This window comes from Malaclemys terrapin, chromosome 4, assembly GCF_027887155.1.
Source record: "Malaclemys terrapin pileata isolate rMalTer1 chromosome 4, rMalTer1.hap1, whole genome shotgun sequence".
Taxonomy (NCBI): domain Eukaryota; kingdom Metazoa; phylum Chordata; order Testudines; family Emydidae; genus Malaclemys; species Malaclemys terrapin.
The window spans coordinates 55,486,761-55,502,597 of NC_071508.1; the positions used below are offsets into that span (position 1 = coordinate 55,486,761).

Genomic DNA, 15,837 nt, shown 5'->3' on the forward strand with positions numbered 1-15,837 from the left:
GAAGGCCTTAGAAACTTTGCAGGCTCATTTTGCTCACCCCCACTGCCACACCCCATAATAAGAACTTCTTTGCATAGAGCCTGGTTTCTGAGGCTTCTTGAAATTCCTTAATAAGCTGTTATGATCTCACAGGTCCAGGTTTTACTCTCCTGTATCTGTCCAGACTTCTGACCTTCTGAATGCAGGGGCTTGCCAGCTCTAGGGCTGCTGGACAGTTCCCATCACTACTAACTAAGGCAGGCTTCAGTCACTGCCAAGAGAGGAACAAGAAGTGCACTGATACTACCTCAGCACAAAGATCTCTACAGAAAGTTTGTTTTCATTTAAGTGGTAAATAAGGAACTTAGCTGAAATAGGACCTTGCCATAAGAGGTTCATCTGTTTTATTTCTTGTTTGGGGCCTGCAACACCAACAAGACACATCCTTTTATATTTCAGCAGGGCAAGTAGTTGATATATGTATTTAGATCTGAAAAATACCTCCCAAATATGAATCAAAGATTAAATATACAGTTCTGCCTTAACACTGCAGTAACACTATATTGTAGTGTTTGAGACCATTATTGTAGTGTATTTTTTATGCCCAAAGGCAGGGCCAGCTCCAGCCCAGCAAGCAGGTGCTTGGGGCGGCCAAGGGGAAGGGGCAGCACGTTGGGCTGGTCGGCGGCAATTCGGTGGCGGGTCCTTCTTGGAGGGAAGCATCTGCAGCCGAATTCCCGCCAAAGAAGAAAGCGGTGCGGTGGAGCTGCTGTTGGAGCACTGCCAATCGTGATTGCGATCGCGGCTTTTTTTTTTTTCCCCGCCTCTTGGGCGGCAAAAACCCTGGAGCCAGTCCTGCCCAAAGGTGAATGAGTGTGGCAGCCTTAACACAGAAATTCTTTGCACTTGTTCTTATACCTCAACTTGACTTTCGTTTTTGGATTTCTTTTCTGTTTGGTAATGCATATTAGACTGAAAACATAAAATAAATACTTATGTCTTTGAATTCTTAAGAAAAATTACAATGATATTTTATCAGCATGTTCTAAGCCAAATGAAAATGCAGGTGTGTTTGACACTTCTGTTAAGACAAAACAAATGTAAAATGGCATGTTGAGTTCACATCTCCAACACTTTTAGTGAAACTTTTAGTTCTACTGTTCCTCATGCAAGACACTTCTATGGACAGTCTAAATGTCTGAGGTTAATTTGGACATGATCTAATTAAAACAGAACTACTAAGCAGTTCTCTGACTAAAAGAGGATACATGCTGCTGTTACCTATCCATTGCAGTTTAGTTTTATTTCTGTAAACGTGCGTTATGGATTAGGAAACGTCTGAAAGATTGTGGGATAATGGATTCCAACCAGTAAAAGAGCTGGGATGGTGACTCTTTTTGTCCAAGACGGCTTGTGGAAGAAAAGTGGTTTGGAGGAAATGCAGGAACAAGCAGAGCAGGAAGAGTGGTGGTGGCTTTTAGAGTCTATAGCCAGTTTAGCTTAAATGTGATGACTGGATAAAGTAAATTCTTCAATGCTACTGAGAATCGACTGCCTTCTCAAGGATAGTTCTGGCTTGTTGTTCATTGACAAAGAAATTGTGCTACCAGATGGCAGAAGCATATTTTTAAAAACTGTTGTATTTTAAGTTTGTGTTGTCTTTATTTAAACTCTTATTTGTAAACATTTACAAATCTTGGATTGTTGTCTGAAAACACATTGCCATATGACCCAAAGTTAAAACTCATTTAAGATTCAATCAGCAATTAAAATAAACTTGTTTTAATTCAAAAATTACATTGTGTTTCAGGTCAACATCTCTCAGGCTGACATGCAGGCCATTGGAAATACTATTACTATGGTAACACAAGATGGCACCACCATCACAGTCCCTGCCCATGATGCAGTCATTTCTTCTGCAGGAACACATTCTGTTGCAATGGTAACTGCAGAGGGCACTGAAGGACAGCAGGTAAAATATTTTTCTGCATACCTGTGTCTTTTTTTCTAAGATATTTTTAAATATATACACAAAGACACTTGAAGTATTATCTGCTTCACACAAACATATCTGATTAGAGCAAAGCTTTCCATACATGACTATATCATTCCTCTCATAATAACATGTTAATGCATTGTTCTCCACTGCCTTACATGAAGGGATCTCAGAGTTTTATATACATTAATTAGTTGAACCTCAAAACAACCTGTGAATAGTGATGAGAGAACCAATTTACAGATGGGTAAAATAAGGCACAGAAAGTTGTGACATGCCCAAGTCATACTGCAAACCCGTGACAAAGCTGGGAATAGAATCCAGAACTAGTCCTGGCTCTTAGTCTCCTGCAAATCCCATTAAGGGACAACATTTCCTTAAGCAGAGTAAAAAAGTACTTGGTTTTTGGCAAATTTTGCTGTACTTTTTTGCCTTTAATCTGCAAAACATTAGATTTTTTTTTTTTTTTCAGAAAGATGTATAGAAATTTAGTTATGAAATTCCCTAATCCCTGTTTTTCAGAATGTATTCAAATGTTGTAAAACGATCCCCTATTATATCTGTTTTAAAGGTGTGCTTGCAAATGAGAATATTAATTATTATAGAATTAGGGATCTAATAATCACAAATTAAGCAAATATACTAAACCTATGTGCAAATAATGCAGTCTTCTCTATTTAAATTTTGAAAATATAAAAGCATTTGAGCTTTTCTGTGGTACCTTATTAGGTTGCCAAAGGAGAGATTTAAATTTAAATGTGAATTCAGTCTTGTATTTCTCAGGACTGAAAGAGGTAACATCTGATGCTCATAGCATCTCCCTTAATTCTGAGTTTTGCTCCTTGAGGATATTAATCTTTTCAGAGGTCAAGACAGATAAGATTGAAGAAGAGCATGAACATGATGATGGTGGTGTTGGTTTATAAAAAAGTTGATCATATTTGTCTGTCTCTTAGATTGCTTTGCTGAATCAAGTTAGAATAGTGAATTGTCCTACGTAGGCCCTGAAGTTAACATTCAACTGAGATTATTGAATCAGATTTTAAATTTCAGTTAGTTTTGATTTTTTCTTTTGCCTTAAAGGTTGCTATAGTGGCTCAAGACTTAGCATTCCATAGTGCCCCATCAGAAATGGGACATCAGCAACATGGGCATCACTTAGTGACTACAGAAACCAGGCCTGTTACATTGTTGGCTACATCCAATGGAACGCAAATTGCAGTGCAGGTAAGATAATCATTTTTATTTAGTGTGTGCCCTGTGTCCAATGGTCTCTGGGCACCTAATGAAATAACTAATAAACTTCTCTCCCCACCCCTACCCTCCCCCAAAAATAAAAAAAAAATAAAGGGCAGTCTGGCCCAATACTTAAATAAATAAATAAAAAATACTAGCATGGATGCAGAAATAACAAACATCCTTATTTCCTTCTTTCAGACATAAAAGTAGCACCCATCAAATTGTAAAATTAATTAAAAATACTGAAGCATACTGAGCCATACCTGGAAAAGTACCATATTTATACATTTTCATGTATATTGATAGAGAGAGTATTCCAGAGGCACAGGCCTTCAGTGAGAAGCCCTGCCATCCATCCTTCAAGATTATATTTTGGGATGGTCAGAAATTCCAAACTCCCTAATTTACATTGCCAGGACTAGATAAAGGGATTGAAATGATTCCCCTGGAAGACTGATTCTATGTTATTTATGGCTTGAAATACCAATAGTGAAACCGCTAATTGAAATCAGTATCTAGATTTGTGCAGGACTGACATCTCCAGAAATCGTATCTTCTGTTTTATGCACGTAACAAGTATAGTTTGGGTAGCAGCAGAGTCAGAAGGAAATAAGGGTGTTTGTTATTTCAGCAATAAGTATCACAAATAGATGAGGTAAAAGGAAGAGAATGTACCTGGAAATTAAGATTAATATTGGTAAAAAATATTTTAGTAATTAGTAATGCATGGAAAGGAAATACTGAATAAGCCTGTCTTGATTGTTAAGTGGTCATCTTCTGCCAGTTGCTCACCTGATGACTTTACCTTACATGTAAATGCCATTTTCATTGTCAGTTTCATGTAGAATATATTTTGTGATATTTACCTGAGTGTATCAGTGGGATGCTTTGGGGGATCACCCAGACCAGTAATGGGTTGTGTCACTGCCTGCCTTTAATACTGGGTGCTTCTGTGCTGCTCAGCTTTGGCTCAGAGCCCTAACATCAGCAGCCTGCTCACAGCACAATGGCCTCAGCCTGGCTTCCACCAGCCTGATTACTCCAACAGCCTTTCCAGTCCCAAGTCTCTCCAAAACCATCCTCCTTGTAGTGTCCAGAGCATCACTGGTCCCTCACAGAAGTTATTATGGTCATTGCCTCCAAAGAGACTGAACACACACAACTGTCTGGTAGTTTGGCTGAGGATTTTACCCTTCAGTTTAATATACAGCACTGGGATGGTTTCATAATAAACAAGAACAAGTTTATTAACAAAAAACAGATATTTAAGTGATAGATAGTAAGAATAGAAGGCACAGAGATGGTTACAAGTAAAACAAAACAAAACATGCTTTGTAGTGACTAAAACTTTTAAATCTCTGTTTAAGCAGGTTCCTCATCTAGAGTCAGTTCCCAGACACTTCATCCCCCTTGGTTGAAGGATCCAACTTTCTCAGATTACAAGAGCACTGGCCCTTTGTCTCTGTCCTATGATGGATCACGAAATGGCTTTTTGCTTCTGCTTATATCTTCCCAAAGTTCATTGATCTTGTTTCAAGAGGCAGGAAGGCGTCCTGGTGGTGCAGCCACAATCCCCTGTCGTGATTGTTAAGTGGTCATTTTCTGCCAGTTGCTCACCTGATGACTTTGTTTACCTTACACGTAAATGCCTTTTTCATTGTTTTTGATCTCACCTTGGTTAATTTACATTGGAGACATTGTCAAGCTGGGTGAAACAATGTTCCTTTGTCTAAGATGGGCTGGGCTCAGGCACTACCTACCAAACACATTTTAGGAACAAATTTCTATCACACGTCTATAATTCTTTATACACTGCCAGTATGTACATCACACAATAATATTGAGGACCAGCATGTGACCAATTTGCATATGACATCATCTTACATGGTAACTTTTAGATACAGATTATGACAACAGTGAGTTGGGGGCAATGAGCGTATCAGGCCTGATAAGAGCCATGGTATGGTGTGCCCTCTGCCAATTGGTATTTAAGAGGCTTCTTGGGTCACAATCAGTAACTCTTCAGAAATGTTTTGACCATTCAAAACTATACATATTTGATAAAACTAACAGAGAGATTAAAAGCTTCCAAACTAAGAAGGTGACACACCCATGAAAACTATATTCTGTGTTCTCAAATGCATACATCTTTCAAAGAGCTCTTATTACAGGTTATTTCCTTTTATTTCCATTGGAGGTCTGAGTATGAGAGGATATCATTGTCACTTTGGTTCATGAGAAAAGGAACACAATTTGAAATGGTAATGAATTACAGAGCCTTTCAGTTCTAAGACATTGGTTCTAATTTTGCCTAAATTGGTATTGATTAAAATTGGGTACTATGTGAGGGAATTGAATGGTCTCTCTGAAATTAGTTATACAAATAACAAAAAGCAATAGAGTAATAAGCCCATCTTGGCACCCTCAGCAGAGCATCCAGTGATTGAATGGGCAAGGAAAACAAATGGCCCTTTCACTCACAGAAGTTATCACTCTGGGTGAGAATTGAAGTACACTGGCAAATCAGTCCAGGAAAGCCTGTTTAATTAATACTAGACTTACATTTCCAGTAATACTAGTTAGACCGAACTAGTTTAAATTTAAGGTATAACAACCCTCCCAAAAAGGAATATAAAATAGGATTTGCATGTCTAAATTCCCACAAACCGGGCTGAAAATGTATCCCCATAAAATATGTCTCATATGCTATAAATTAGTTTTGAAAAATTACTCTTAAATACTTAATGGAGAATAATAATACTATGATCTCCTAAATTTTGTTAGTTTTCCTATATCTAGAACTGGCAGGGCATATGGAAAGCAGGATTAACTGACAACTTCCATACTTGAAAATGTATTATTCCTTTCTACACAGAAACTTGAAACAATGCCCAGTCTTACAGATTTCCTTAACTGCTTATCAAGAACATGAAAGTGCATAAGCAGCCAGCCAGTGTCTCTTAGCAACATAGTCTAGCAGATATTCTAAACTGCCAGTATTTGGGATACAGTGAAAATCACTCTGTGCCATGTTTACTGGCTGGAATAAATATTCTGAATTTGCAATATTCAAAGGTTAATTAGGATTCAGGAGTGTGTACATTTTTCAGCTCCTGCCAGGTAACAAATTGACCATGTGCTGACAGAGAAAAAGAAAATTGATCACATTGTGAGGCAAAAGTGTCAGGTTTGCAGGCTTCTAATAATATTTATTTACTGGCCTTTTTATAGGCAAATCCATTTATTTCTTTTGTTGTATCATGTTCTTTCTGAACATCTTACTTTCACTAATTTCATAGCATTTATCAGTAGTACATAATTTCTGACAGTCTTTAGATGCAGAGGAAAATCTATATTAATAAAAGTTTCAAATATATATCAAAATAGCAAAGGTAGAAAATTCTATAGTTACCACTTAAGAACAATTCCTCCACCATCCCTCTATGCTAATAAATGTGTTCCATTGATTTCTAAATATTAATGAGGCCAGTAGAATGATACACGTTCAGGGTGAAATCCTAGTCCTGTTGGAGTCAACGGCAAAGCTCTCATTGACTGCAGTATGGCCAGAATTTCTCACCTGGTGACGATAAAAACCACATTTACTTGGACTAGGGAACTATCCTCTGAGATCTAGTCATCTGTCATGTAGTCTGTTTTGTCTCTTCACTTTGTCTTCACCCTCTCTGCAACTTGGTAATGGCTAATGGTCAGGTTAGTACAATTTAAAGATTACTTTTTCAGCCCTGAGTTCACTGATATAGAATACTTTGAGAACCATTTCCAACAACAAAAAATCAGAGTTTGATGGAATGGCTTCTAACAGTGATACGAAGGTCCTGTAGCTGCTGCCACAAGAGTCTTCTTTTTTTAAACTGCTGCAGTGTTGAGCACTGTCATCACTATTTTCCAACTTTTTGATTCCATCAACTTGAATTTTGCCACTTGTATATATAAAAAAAAATATGCCGTTGTTCCCAAAGTCTTGTTTATATGCTGAAAACTTAAAGAAAAGTGGTATCATACATTTTGGCTTGTGAGTATTAATAGGTCATTATTTAGCACCTGCCTTGCTTGCTGAAAACCTTATCTTAGCAGTTTCTTTTAATATCTGCCAAATTGAAAGATTATCTCTAATGCATGTGGTGAAATTTGTTTGCAGTGCACCAAGACTCTGAAGGCCATTCAGCAAACTGAGCTTAATTCCTCGGGTGTATTTTCATTTTGATAACTGATTAGATAACTGCTAGTACATGTTATTCAGAAAAATGTGACAATACTGGCTATCACAATTACTGCAGAAAGGAGGATTGACTGGTATAATTTTTGCTTTTCCCCCTTTCTCTCATAAGAAAACAGTGATCTATCTTATGCAATGTTTTTGATCAATTTATGTTTTTCACATACCATTGTTTCAGCTTGGAGAGCAGCAGTCTTTGGAAGAAGCCATCAGAATAGCCTCCAGAATACAACAGGGTGAAACACCAGGGATTGATGATTAACTTCTAATACTGCTACAAGAACAATAGAGCAAATGATATTTTATTTTCAATCAACAAAGGTCCATGCCAGCTGCAATCCATAAAAACTTTGATGTTTTCCTGCTCATTCATACTCTGTACACATTTTATGCAAGAGCGAAGAACATTTTAAAACGCGCATAACTTTTGTGTACTTGACCCGTGGAATAGACCAGCACAATCTTCTCAACCCATTGTGTATCCAGGAATATGAAATTAGGATTACATAATAAATTTCCTCATTATCCTTTTGTCAGATTTCAACCAGTCTACAAAAAAGCAAAAGCTGATGTAGAAGTATTGGAATGAATTTTTAATATAATGTGCAAAATAATGAAGGCATTATTGAAGATTTCAAATGTTTAAAACATTATACCAAAATCATTTCAGGAACCCTTACAGGTAATAAAGAAAGTAAAGCATTTTTAATTGTCTCCCATAAATAGAAGAATCTTGGAGTTGAGCCTACTGTAAATCTTTGCATTTTGATTTGCATTTCATACAGATTTGAAGATTCTTCTTATTTAGATTCCCTGCCCAGCTCATTCATTGTACATACAGACTGTTAATGCTGGAAGTGCTAATTATATTATCTTAAAAATGGATTATGTACAAAAGAGAAACTTTGGTTGTTCAATATTAAAGGAAGTAAATCTAATTATTCTGTTTCTTTACATATTTTACTTAATCTTAAAATGTTATCTTCAAATTATGATGCAATAAAGGATAACAAGTTTATATTATCTAGATAGGATGATACTGTGGTGTGAAGTACTGTTTTACTTTTTAATGAGACTGAAGTGCAAATTATTTATTTACTGCTTTGTATAAATTGTTCCAAAGTGAGTTTATCATGAATTTTATTCTGTGGTATATTAATTTTGACCAGCAGCTACCATAGTGTATTAAACATTTAGTATACATTTTTCATTTAAAAAAATTCTGAGACACTACAAGAGTGATTATGATGGCAGGTTAGCTAACACATTCTACCAAAAAGGTAAACTTTGACCATAATAAAACATTTTTTAATTTTAAAACATTATAATATAGAGACAAGCATTTACAGTCTGATTGTTCAAAGGTGCTGAGCACCTGCAGCTCCTCTTGATTTACATGGGATTTATGGATGCTCAGAACTTCAGAAAATCAGGCCAGAAGTCACTAGAAATAGGTTTAATTCCTGGTATTGTAAGTACACCACTATTCATCATACATCATTCTGTAAAGAGGAGTCATTGTAGTTGCATGTGGAAAGAGATACTAAAAGGAACCTTTAAACTTTTTATATACCAAAAAGTGCCTTTAATTTAGTCTGGTTAGTAGACTTGCTAAAAAAGAACCTTTGTCTTAAGATAAGAATTGATGCTTGTTTTAGATTAATATTCTCTTCAAAGAGCCGGTCATATGAGGTTCTAAGAGCCCTCAACTCTCATCTCATAGAAGGCAGTCAACACTTGCAGGATAAAGCTGTAAAGGAATAGTCAGTCCCTAGTAAGTATTGTGACAAAAAAGTAACATAACAATCTTGTGCCTCATTATTCACTCTGGCATTTGACCTCAAAGAACCCAGGTGCAAATAGTCAAATCAGTGATTAATTAATGTTGTTCTGGGTTACTGATTCTAAACTGGTTGTATCTTTTCAGGTTGCTCATACATATGACCAAAACCACTTGTAATGAACAAGTACTGTAATATGGAGTAGGTTTGGGAATACAAGAATATTCTCAAGTATCAGAGGGGTAGCCGTGTTAGTCTGAATCTGTAAATCTGTTGCTTTTTAAAGAATATTCTCATTGATCTAGCATATCCTTGAGATTAGGGCAAAATTCTCGAAAGTGCCTATTGACTTTTAATGGGATTTAGGCACCTAAATCACTGAGCTGCTTTTGAAAATGTTATCCCCAGTCTTCCCTTAGTGTGCTGTGTAACTCCTATTATCACACAGAAGTAAATATTATCTGGCATGGAGGGATAAACTGCCTGCCAGTTAGGCTAGTTTCTCACAAGCATTTAAAATTTGTCCCTTTATACAAAAATTAAAATATGGCATTTGGCATAAACTCCCAGAGATTTTGTTGTTTTTAATCTTCATTTTTAACATCTTTTTGAAGAAGTAAGAGGACTGGGACAGGAATAGCTTCAGCTCTATTTTCTGTACATTATCTACAAACCAAATTTGATTACTGCTTTCCTATTTCTACTATTCAGGCTGTTGCACAGCCTCTTAATCTATCACTATTCAGAAGGCTGTTTAAAGTATTATCCCTTAAGAAATCTCTCTTATATGTCATAGGAAGTATCTTCATAGCTTTTATGAAACTTGAAAGTTCTTAGGTGTGCTTTAGTATTGTTTGTTACCAGTTATTAAAAAAAAAAAAAATCTCAATTCAGTGTACCAGAATAAAGTGGAGATGGAAAGAGGTAGGCTACCTATACAAGTTAGAGAGAGAAGGAGAAATGGTGTTTACATACATTTTATGTATGGGGCCTGCATGGAAATCAAGTCTGCATATGTAATGGGATGATATTCAGTTCATAGTGAAGAGATGAATGTTCTTTTAATCTCTGCTTTTACTCTAAGAGCCAGAAGAATGTTTTTGGTGAACTGTCTTTACTAGGAGAAGATATCAGATGTTGTTGGAATTGGAAGATTCTTTGGTATGGGACAGATCAGATACAGAATTGGGTTGCTGGATGGAGGGATTGGCAAGAAGAAATTCAGTAGGAGAGTCTGGGAATTGCAGCTGGAGCAGTGAGAAGGAATGGGGCATGTGGGAATGAGGGAATCAGATGGGAGGTAGGAGTAGCATTTTAAAATTGGGCAGTTAGGAGTAGGAATATCTTGCTCTGCCCTTTATGTCTTATTCCCTTTCCTTGGAGGTCCCTTCCTCCTCATAGTGAAGTGAACTCTTTAGTACAAGCCGAGAACAGGGAGACCGTTTATGAAAGGCTCCCTCACAAACAAAATAACTTACTATACAATTCACTCCCCAATAATCACCCCTATTATCCAAGTATGCTCTATGCATTATTTCCTCTCACTTTCAGATTTGAATCCCCATCCCACACAATCAGTTCTGCCCCTAGAAAACCAACTCCTGCCCTAAAATATATCACTGTTCTTCAAAATCAATTTCCCCACCTCCCAACACACAAATCACATTTTCTCCTCTGAGATCCCAAGATCCTTTTCATCACATGGGCTAAGCTTCCTTTCACAGCAGCCTAGCATCTCTCCCTTAAGAGGGTGGGAGGGATAGCTCAGTGGTTTGAGCATTGGCCTGCTAAACCCAATCCTTGAGGGGGCCATTTAGGGATCTGGGGCAAAAATCTGTCTGGGTGTCGGTCCTGCTTTGAGCAGGGGGTTGGACTAGATGACCTCCTGAGGTCCCTTCCAACCCTGATATTCTAGGATTTCTAAGAGCCCTGCTTCCCCAAGATGGGGAAGGTGGTTACCATTGGTGCTCCAGTCCTGCTGGCACTGTACACATAACGAAGTGTCTCCCTGCCTTGAAGAGGAACTCAGAAGCATGCATGCATAGGCTGGGGCTTGGCTACCTTCTTTTTGCTCTTATGAGGCCAAGCTTTAGGCCTGGTTACACTCTTGTAAAAGTCCCTTCTTGCTGCATAGTTACTCTTGGCACTACTGATACTAGAGCTATTCAGGTACAGTGTGAAGGAGAAGGGGCAGAGACAAGGGAAAGAGCTGTTTGGGCATTTGGGAGCTGAGCAACTCTTATGTGGCTCCTGGATCCTCTGAATCCCACTGAGGCCACAGTGGCTGCTGCAGCCGTCCATTGCTTCTCTTGTAAGGGTGTGGAGAAAGAAAGGGCTGGGGATATAGTCTATATATTACAAAAGGTTAAAATGAAAATGATTAGGAGTTTGGAATGGGTCCCATATGAGGAGAGATTAAAGAGGCTAGGACTTTTCAGCTTGGAAAAGAGGAGACTAAGGGGGGATATGATAGAGGTATATAAAATCATAAGTGATGCGGAGAAAGTAGATAAGGAAAAGTTATTTACTTATTCCCATAATACAAGAACTAGGAGCCGCCAAATTAAATTAATGGGCAGCACGTTTAAAACAAATAAAAGGAAGTTCTTCTTCACACAGCGCACAGTCAACTTGTGGAACTCCTTGCCCGAGGAGGTTGTGAAGGCTAGGACTATAACAGCGTTTAAAAGAGAACTGGATAAATTCATGGTGGTTAAGTCCTTTAATGGCTATTAGCCAGGATTGGTAAGGAATGGTGTCCCTCGCCTCTGTTTGTCAGAGGGTGGGGATGGATGGCAGGAGAGAGATCACTTGATCATTACCTGTTAGGTTCACTCCCTCTGGGGCACCTGGCATTGGCCACTGTCAGTAGACAGGATACTGGACTAGATGGACCTTTGGTCTGACCCAGTACGGCTGTTCTTATGGTTCACCCTGGAAAGTAGTTCTCCCCATGCCTCATCCTCCAACTTCATTGGACGGAGCGTTTCTTTGGCTTAATGGCCCTGTGTTCTTTACTGGCTGACACTGATTTGGAGATCTGTAAGGGATGTGAAACACCCTTTAAAGTTCTTGGGAGGCTGCTTGTCAGTCAACATGGAAGAATCCATATCTTCTCCTTTGAGTGCTTGTCCACAGGCACATTCCACTAAAGGTGCCCATGTGCCAGAGACAGATGTCTTTTGGCCCGTGAGTGTTGAGGCACTGAGCATGCTCAGTGCTTCCCCAACCACATCCTCAAGGACACAGGTGGGTTGGATCATTATGTAGCCACTGGTAAGGAAAGGGTGAGATTCTTTCCGCCGCATCTGGCAGCTTCAACAGACATGGAGCTCACTCATGTTGGCCCTGAGATTTGGCCTGTGGGTTACATAGACTATCATAGCTCAGCCACATAGTACTAGCTCTGATGCAGGAGAGTTCTTTGATAGAATTGTACTCCAGTTCTACTGTTAGACATTGCCCCAATGAGTGACAGGACTGAAATATTTTATAAAACCCTACAGCTATTTAAAAAAAAAGCAACTCTGAAATATTTCATTGGTAGTTGCGGGAGAGGAGACTTGTTGTTTCCCTGGTTAGGGAATGGGAATCGTTACCAGACAGAAGGTAAGTGGTGGGTTGTACCTGACCAGTATGTCTGGTTCAGATACTACTTTTCAATTGTTAGCATTTAAAAAATGTACTCAGTTTGCCCCTTCACTGTCTTGGAAAAATGTATAAAATGAGTGTATAAACTAAGTGCAGTTAGATAATTATTTGCATTGGGTTTGCAAATGCGTAAAACCTGAGGCCCAAGTTAGCACAAATAATAATGAGGTATGGTCATTTTTTGTAACATGGTGATATAATCTCTAGAGGCAGATCCGCAGATGATGTAAATTGCATAGCTCCATTGACTTCAAAGGAGATATGACAGTTTACACCAGCTGAGGATCTGCCTTTAGATATTAAGGTGAAACTCCCAATCGTGCATATGTTCGTTTAGCGGAAGCTGTTCCCAGGTGGATTTATATAGTGGTTTAACATTTAAAATAGAGTTGTCCTCAAGTTTAAAATATGGTTGCCAGAAAATGATTTACAAAATGTTGACAAATTTTATATTTCCTGCAGTTCCACATAATGTTTAAAGATGGTAGTAAATGTAACGGTAGTCAATGGGTAATAACCCCTGCTGTGTGATAAGGATATAATCTTTTTGTAACTCTGGCCCATGGCATATATCAGTAGCCAGAAAATAAAGAGCAGTCTCTTGCCAGAACTCTGATGTGTCACACCTTTATTACAGTAAATTATACTGCACTTAAGCAATACAAACAAACATTTCCTCCTGTCGCATCTTGATTTAAGAATTTATCTTAGGTTTTGCCCCCAGTTGTGACATTGCTCTTTGTTCTTGATTCTGCCAGCAGAGTTCGCTTTTTCAAAGGGAAGGGAGCATCTGACATTAATGCAATTAGACCTTAAAAATGATAACTGCCTGACACTTAAACCTTCAAGAGTATGATATAAGACTTCTTCAACTGAAATATATATTCAGAGGATGCTTTTATTAACCCAATAAGGGTACAAGGATATATCAGCAACATACATTTCCATAAGCATTTGGTCCTAAATTCTCTGTGTATGTTCCTCTCTAATGAAAATGTGACTCTCTTAAATCCCATTTTAGGTTCTGAAGCGAAAACAGAGTTTTGTGTATTGATTTGCTTCTGTTCTGTTGAGATTATTTAAGTATTTTGCTCAAAGGAATGATAAAATATTTATAGCTCCACTGGCATAATTGAATGCTTTTTACCGTGAGGAAAGGAGTCTTTTTCATCTCTGTCAAAGCTATGAGGATTTCACTAATTCTTTCCTTTAAATTCCTCACTGACCTTCTGGCTGAGAAGGAATGATTGAGATTTAAGAGTCCATCCACTTCTCTTAGTGTCTACCTAATCTTATTGGTCTGTCTAGGTAATTTTATGGCCCTCACATCACCATAGTATTTCAGGCCCTGTCTACACTGGCAACTTGCTGCGCAGTAAAGCAGCTTTCTGCGCTGTAACTCCCGAGGTGTACACGCTGCCAAGCCACTTAGTGTGCAGAAACTGCGCAGTTGCAGTGCTGTAAAAAAACCACCCCGACAAGAGGTATACAGCTTTCTGCACCAGGGGTATAGCCAGGAGTGCCGCCAGCTTTTCCGCCGCCCTAGGGCAGCGGAAGGTCCCGTTCTGAAACGCCGCCCCCCCCCCCCCCCCGAGGCGGCGGAAGGTCCCGCCGCAGAAATACCACCGCAGTCGCCGCCCCCCAAATCGCAGTGCCCTAGGCGACCGCCTAGGTCGCCTAATGGGTTGCGACGGCCCTGGGTACAGCGCTGCGGTGCTGGTGTAGACACCCTGGTCGATTACAACACTGTGATTAGCCTCTGGGAGGTGCCCCACAATGCCTGTTCTTGCCTCTCTGATCATCGGTTTGAACTCTACTGCCCTGCCTTCAGGTGACCAACCGTCATCCCCACCCCACACATTCTTTTGGAATTTTGAAAGTCCCTTTCCTGTTTGCTCAGTGGTCTCAGCACTTCTTTCCGTGTGACCATGCCCGCTCCACACACCAGGCAATCCCCCGCTTGGAGCAATGCCGAGCTGCTGGACCTCATCAGCATTTGGGGAGAGGAGGCTGTACAGTCCCAGCTGCACTCCAGCCGTAGGAATTATGATACCTGTGGACAGACTTCACAGTGCGTGACAGAAAGGGGCCATGACCAGGACACACTGCAGTGCAGGGTCAAAGTGAAGGAGCTGCAGAACACCTATCACAAGGTGCGGGAGGCAAATCACTGCTCCGGTGCTGCGCCCCCGAACTGCTGGTTCTACAAAGAGCTGGATGCAATACTCAGTGGCGACCCCACCGCCACTGTGAAGGCCACTGTGGATACTTTGGTGGCTCGCGTGTCAGTCAAGAGTGGACCGAGCCAAGAGGAGGAAATCTTGGACGAGGATGTGCTGGGGGAGGGGGACCCAGAGGCAGAGGACGACTCGGATGTCAGAGATGCATGCAGCCAGGAGCTCTTCTCTACCCCGGAGGAAGCTAGCCAGTCACTGCTGTCGGATCTTGGTGAAGCGCAAACAGGAGAGGAGGCCCCTGGTAAGTGGAATTGATTTTGAGAATCGCTGAAGCGAGTTGTTGGGGGCAGGAGGGTTACAGAAAACAGGCTTGTGTCTGTATGATGTGCGTACCACCAGGCCTAGTCTGAGTGGTGGAAAAGGGTGTTGATTGTCTTCCTTACTTCACAGGAATCTGCCTCGGAGATCTCCAGGAAACTCTCATGGAGTCACTGGGCAATCCGCTGCCGCAGGTTCTTTGGCAGAGCTGCTTTGTTTCTTGCCCCTTTAAGGGTAACTTTCCCGCACCACTCTGCCATCACTGGGGAGGCGGGGGGACCATTGCTGCACACAGGCGAGCCGCATAAGGGCCAGGACAGAAGCCGCAGTCTTGGAGAAGACCCTTCCTTGATTCCCTGCTCACCCTCAGCAGCGAGATATCTTCCATAATGAACACAGCCTGTGGAAAATGTGGGGATAGGAATGATTATAAGTCCTCCCCTCCCCCCCTCCCCC

The 15,837-nt window shown here is 39.9% G+C and overlaps 1 protein-coding gene and 1 long non-coding RNA gene across 2 annotated transcripts in view; one reads left to right on the plus strand and one right to left on the minus strand.

Annotated features, from left to right (window-relative positions):
* Window positions 1-9,756, plus strand: part of ZNF143 (zinc finger protein 143) — a 70,667-nt gene extending 60,911 nt beyond the window's left edge. Inside the window, exons 14-16 of the mRNA XM_054025189.1 lie at window positions 1,790-1,951; window positions 3,059-3,202; window positions 7,633-9,756. Of these exons, the coding sequence (XP_053881164.1) occupies window positions 1,790-1,951; window positions 3,059-3,202; window positions 7,633-7,716 (390 nt within the window). The 3' untranslated portion in view covers window positions 7,717-9,756. The remainder of the gene's footprint in view (window positions 1-1,789; window positions 1,952-3,058; window positions 3,203-7,632) is intronic.
* LOC128835620 (uncharacterized) overlaps window positions 1-15,837 on the minus strand; it is a 60,895-nt gene that overhangs the window by 9,114 nt on the left and 35,944 nt on the right. The window lies entirely within an intron of this gene.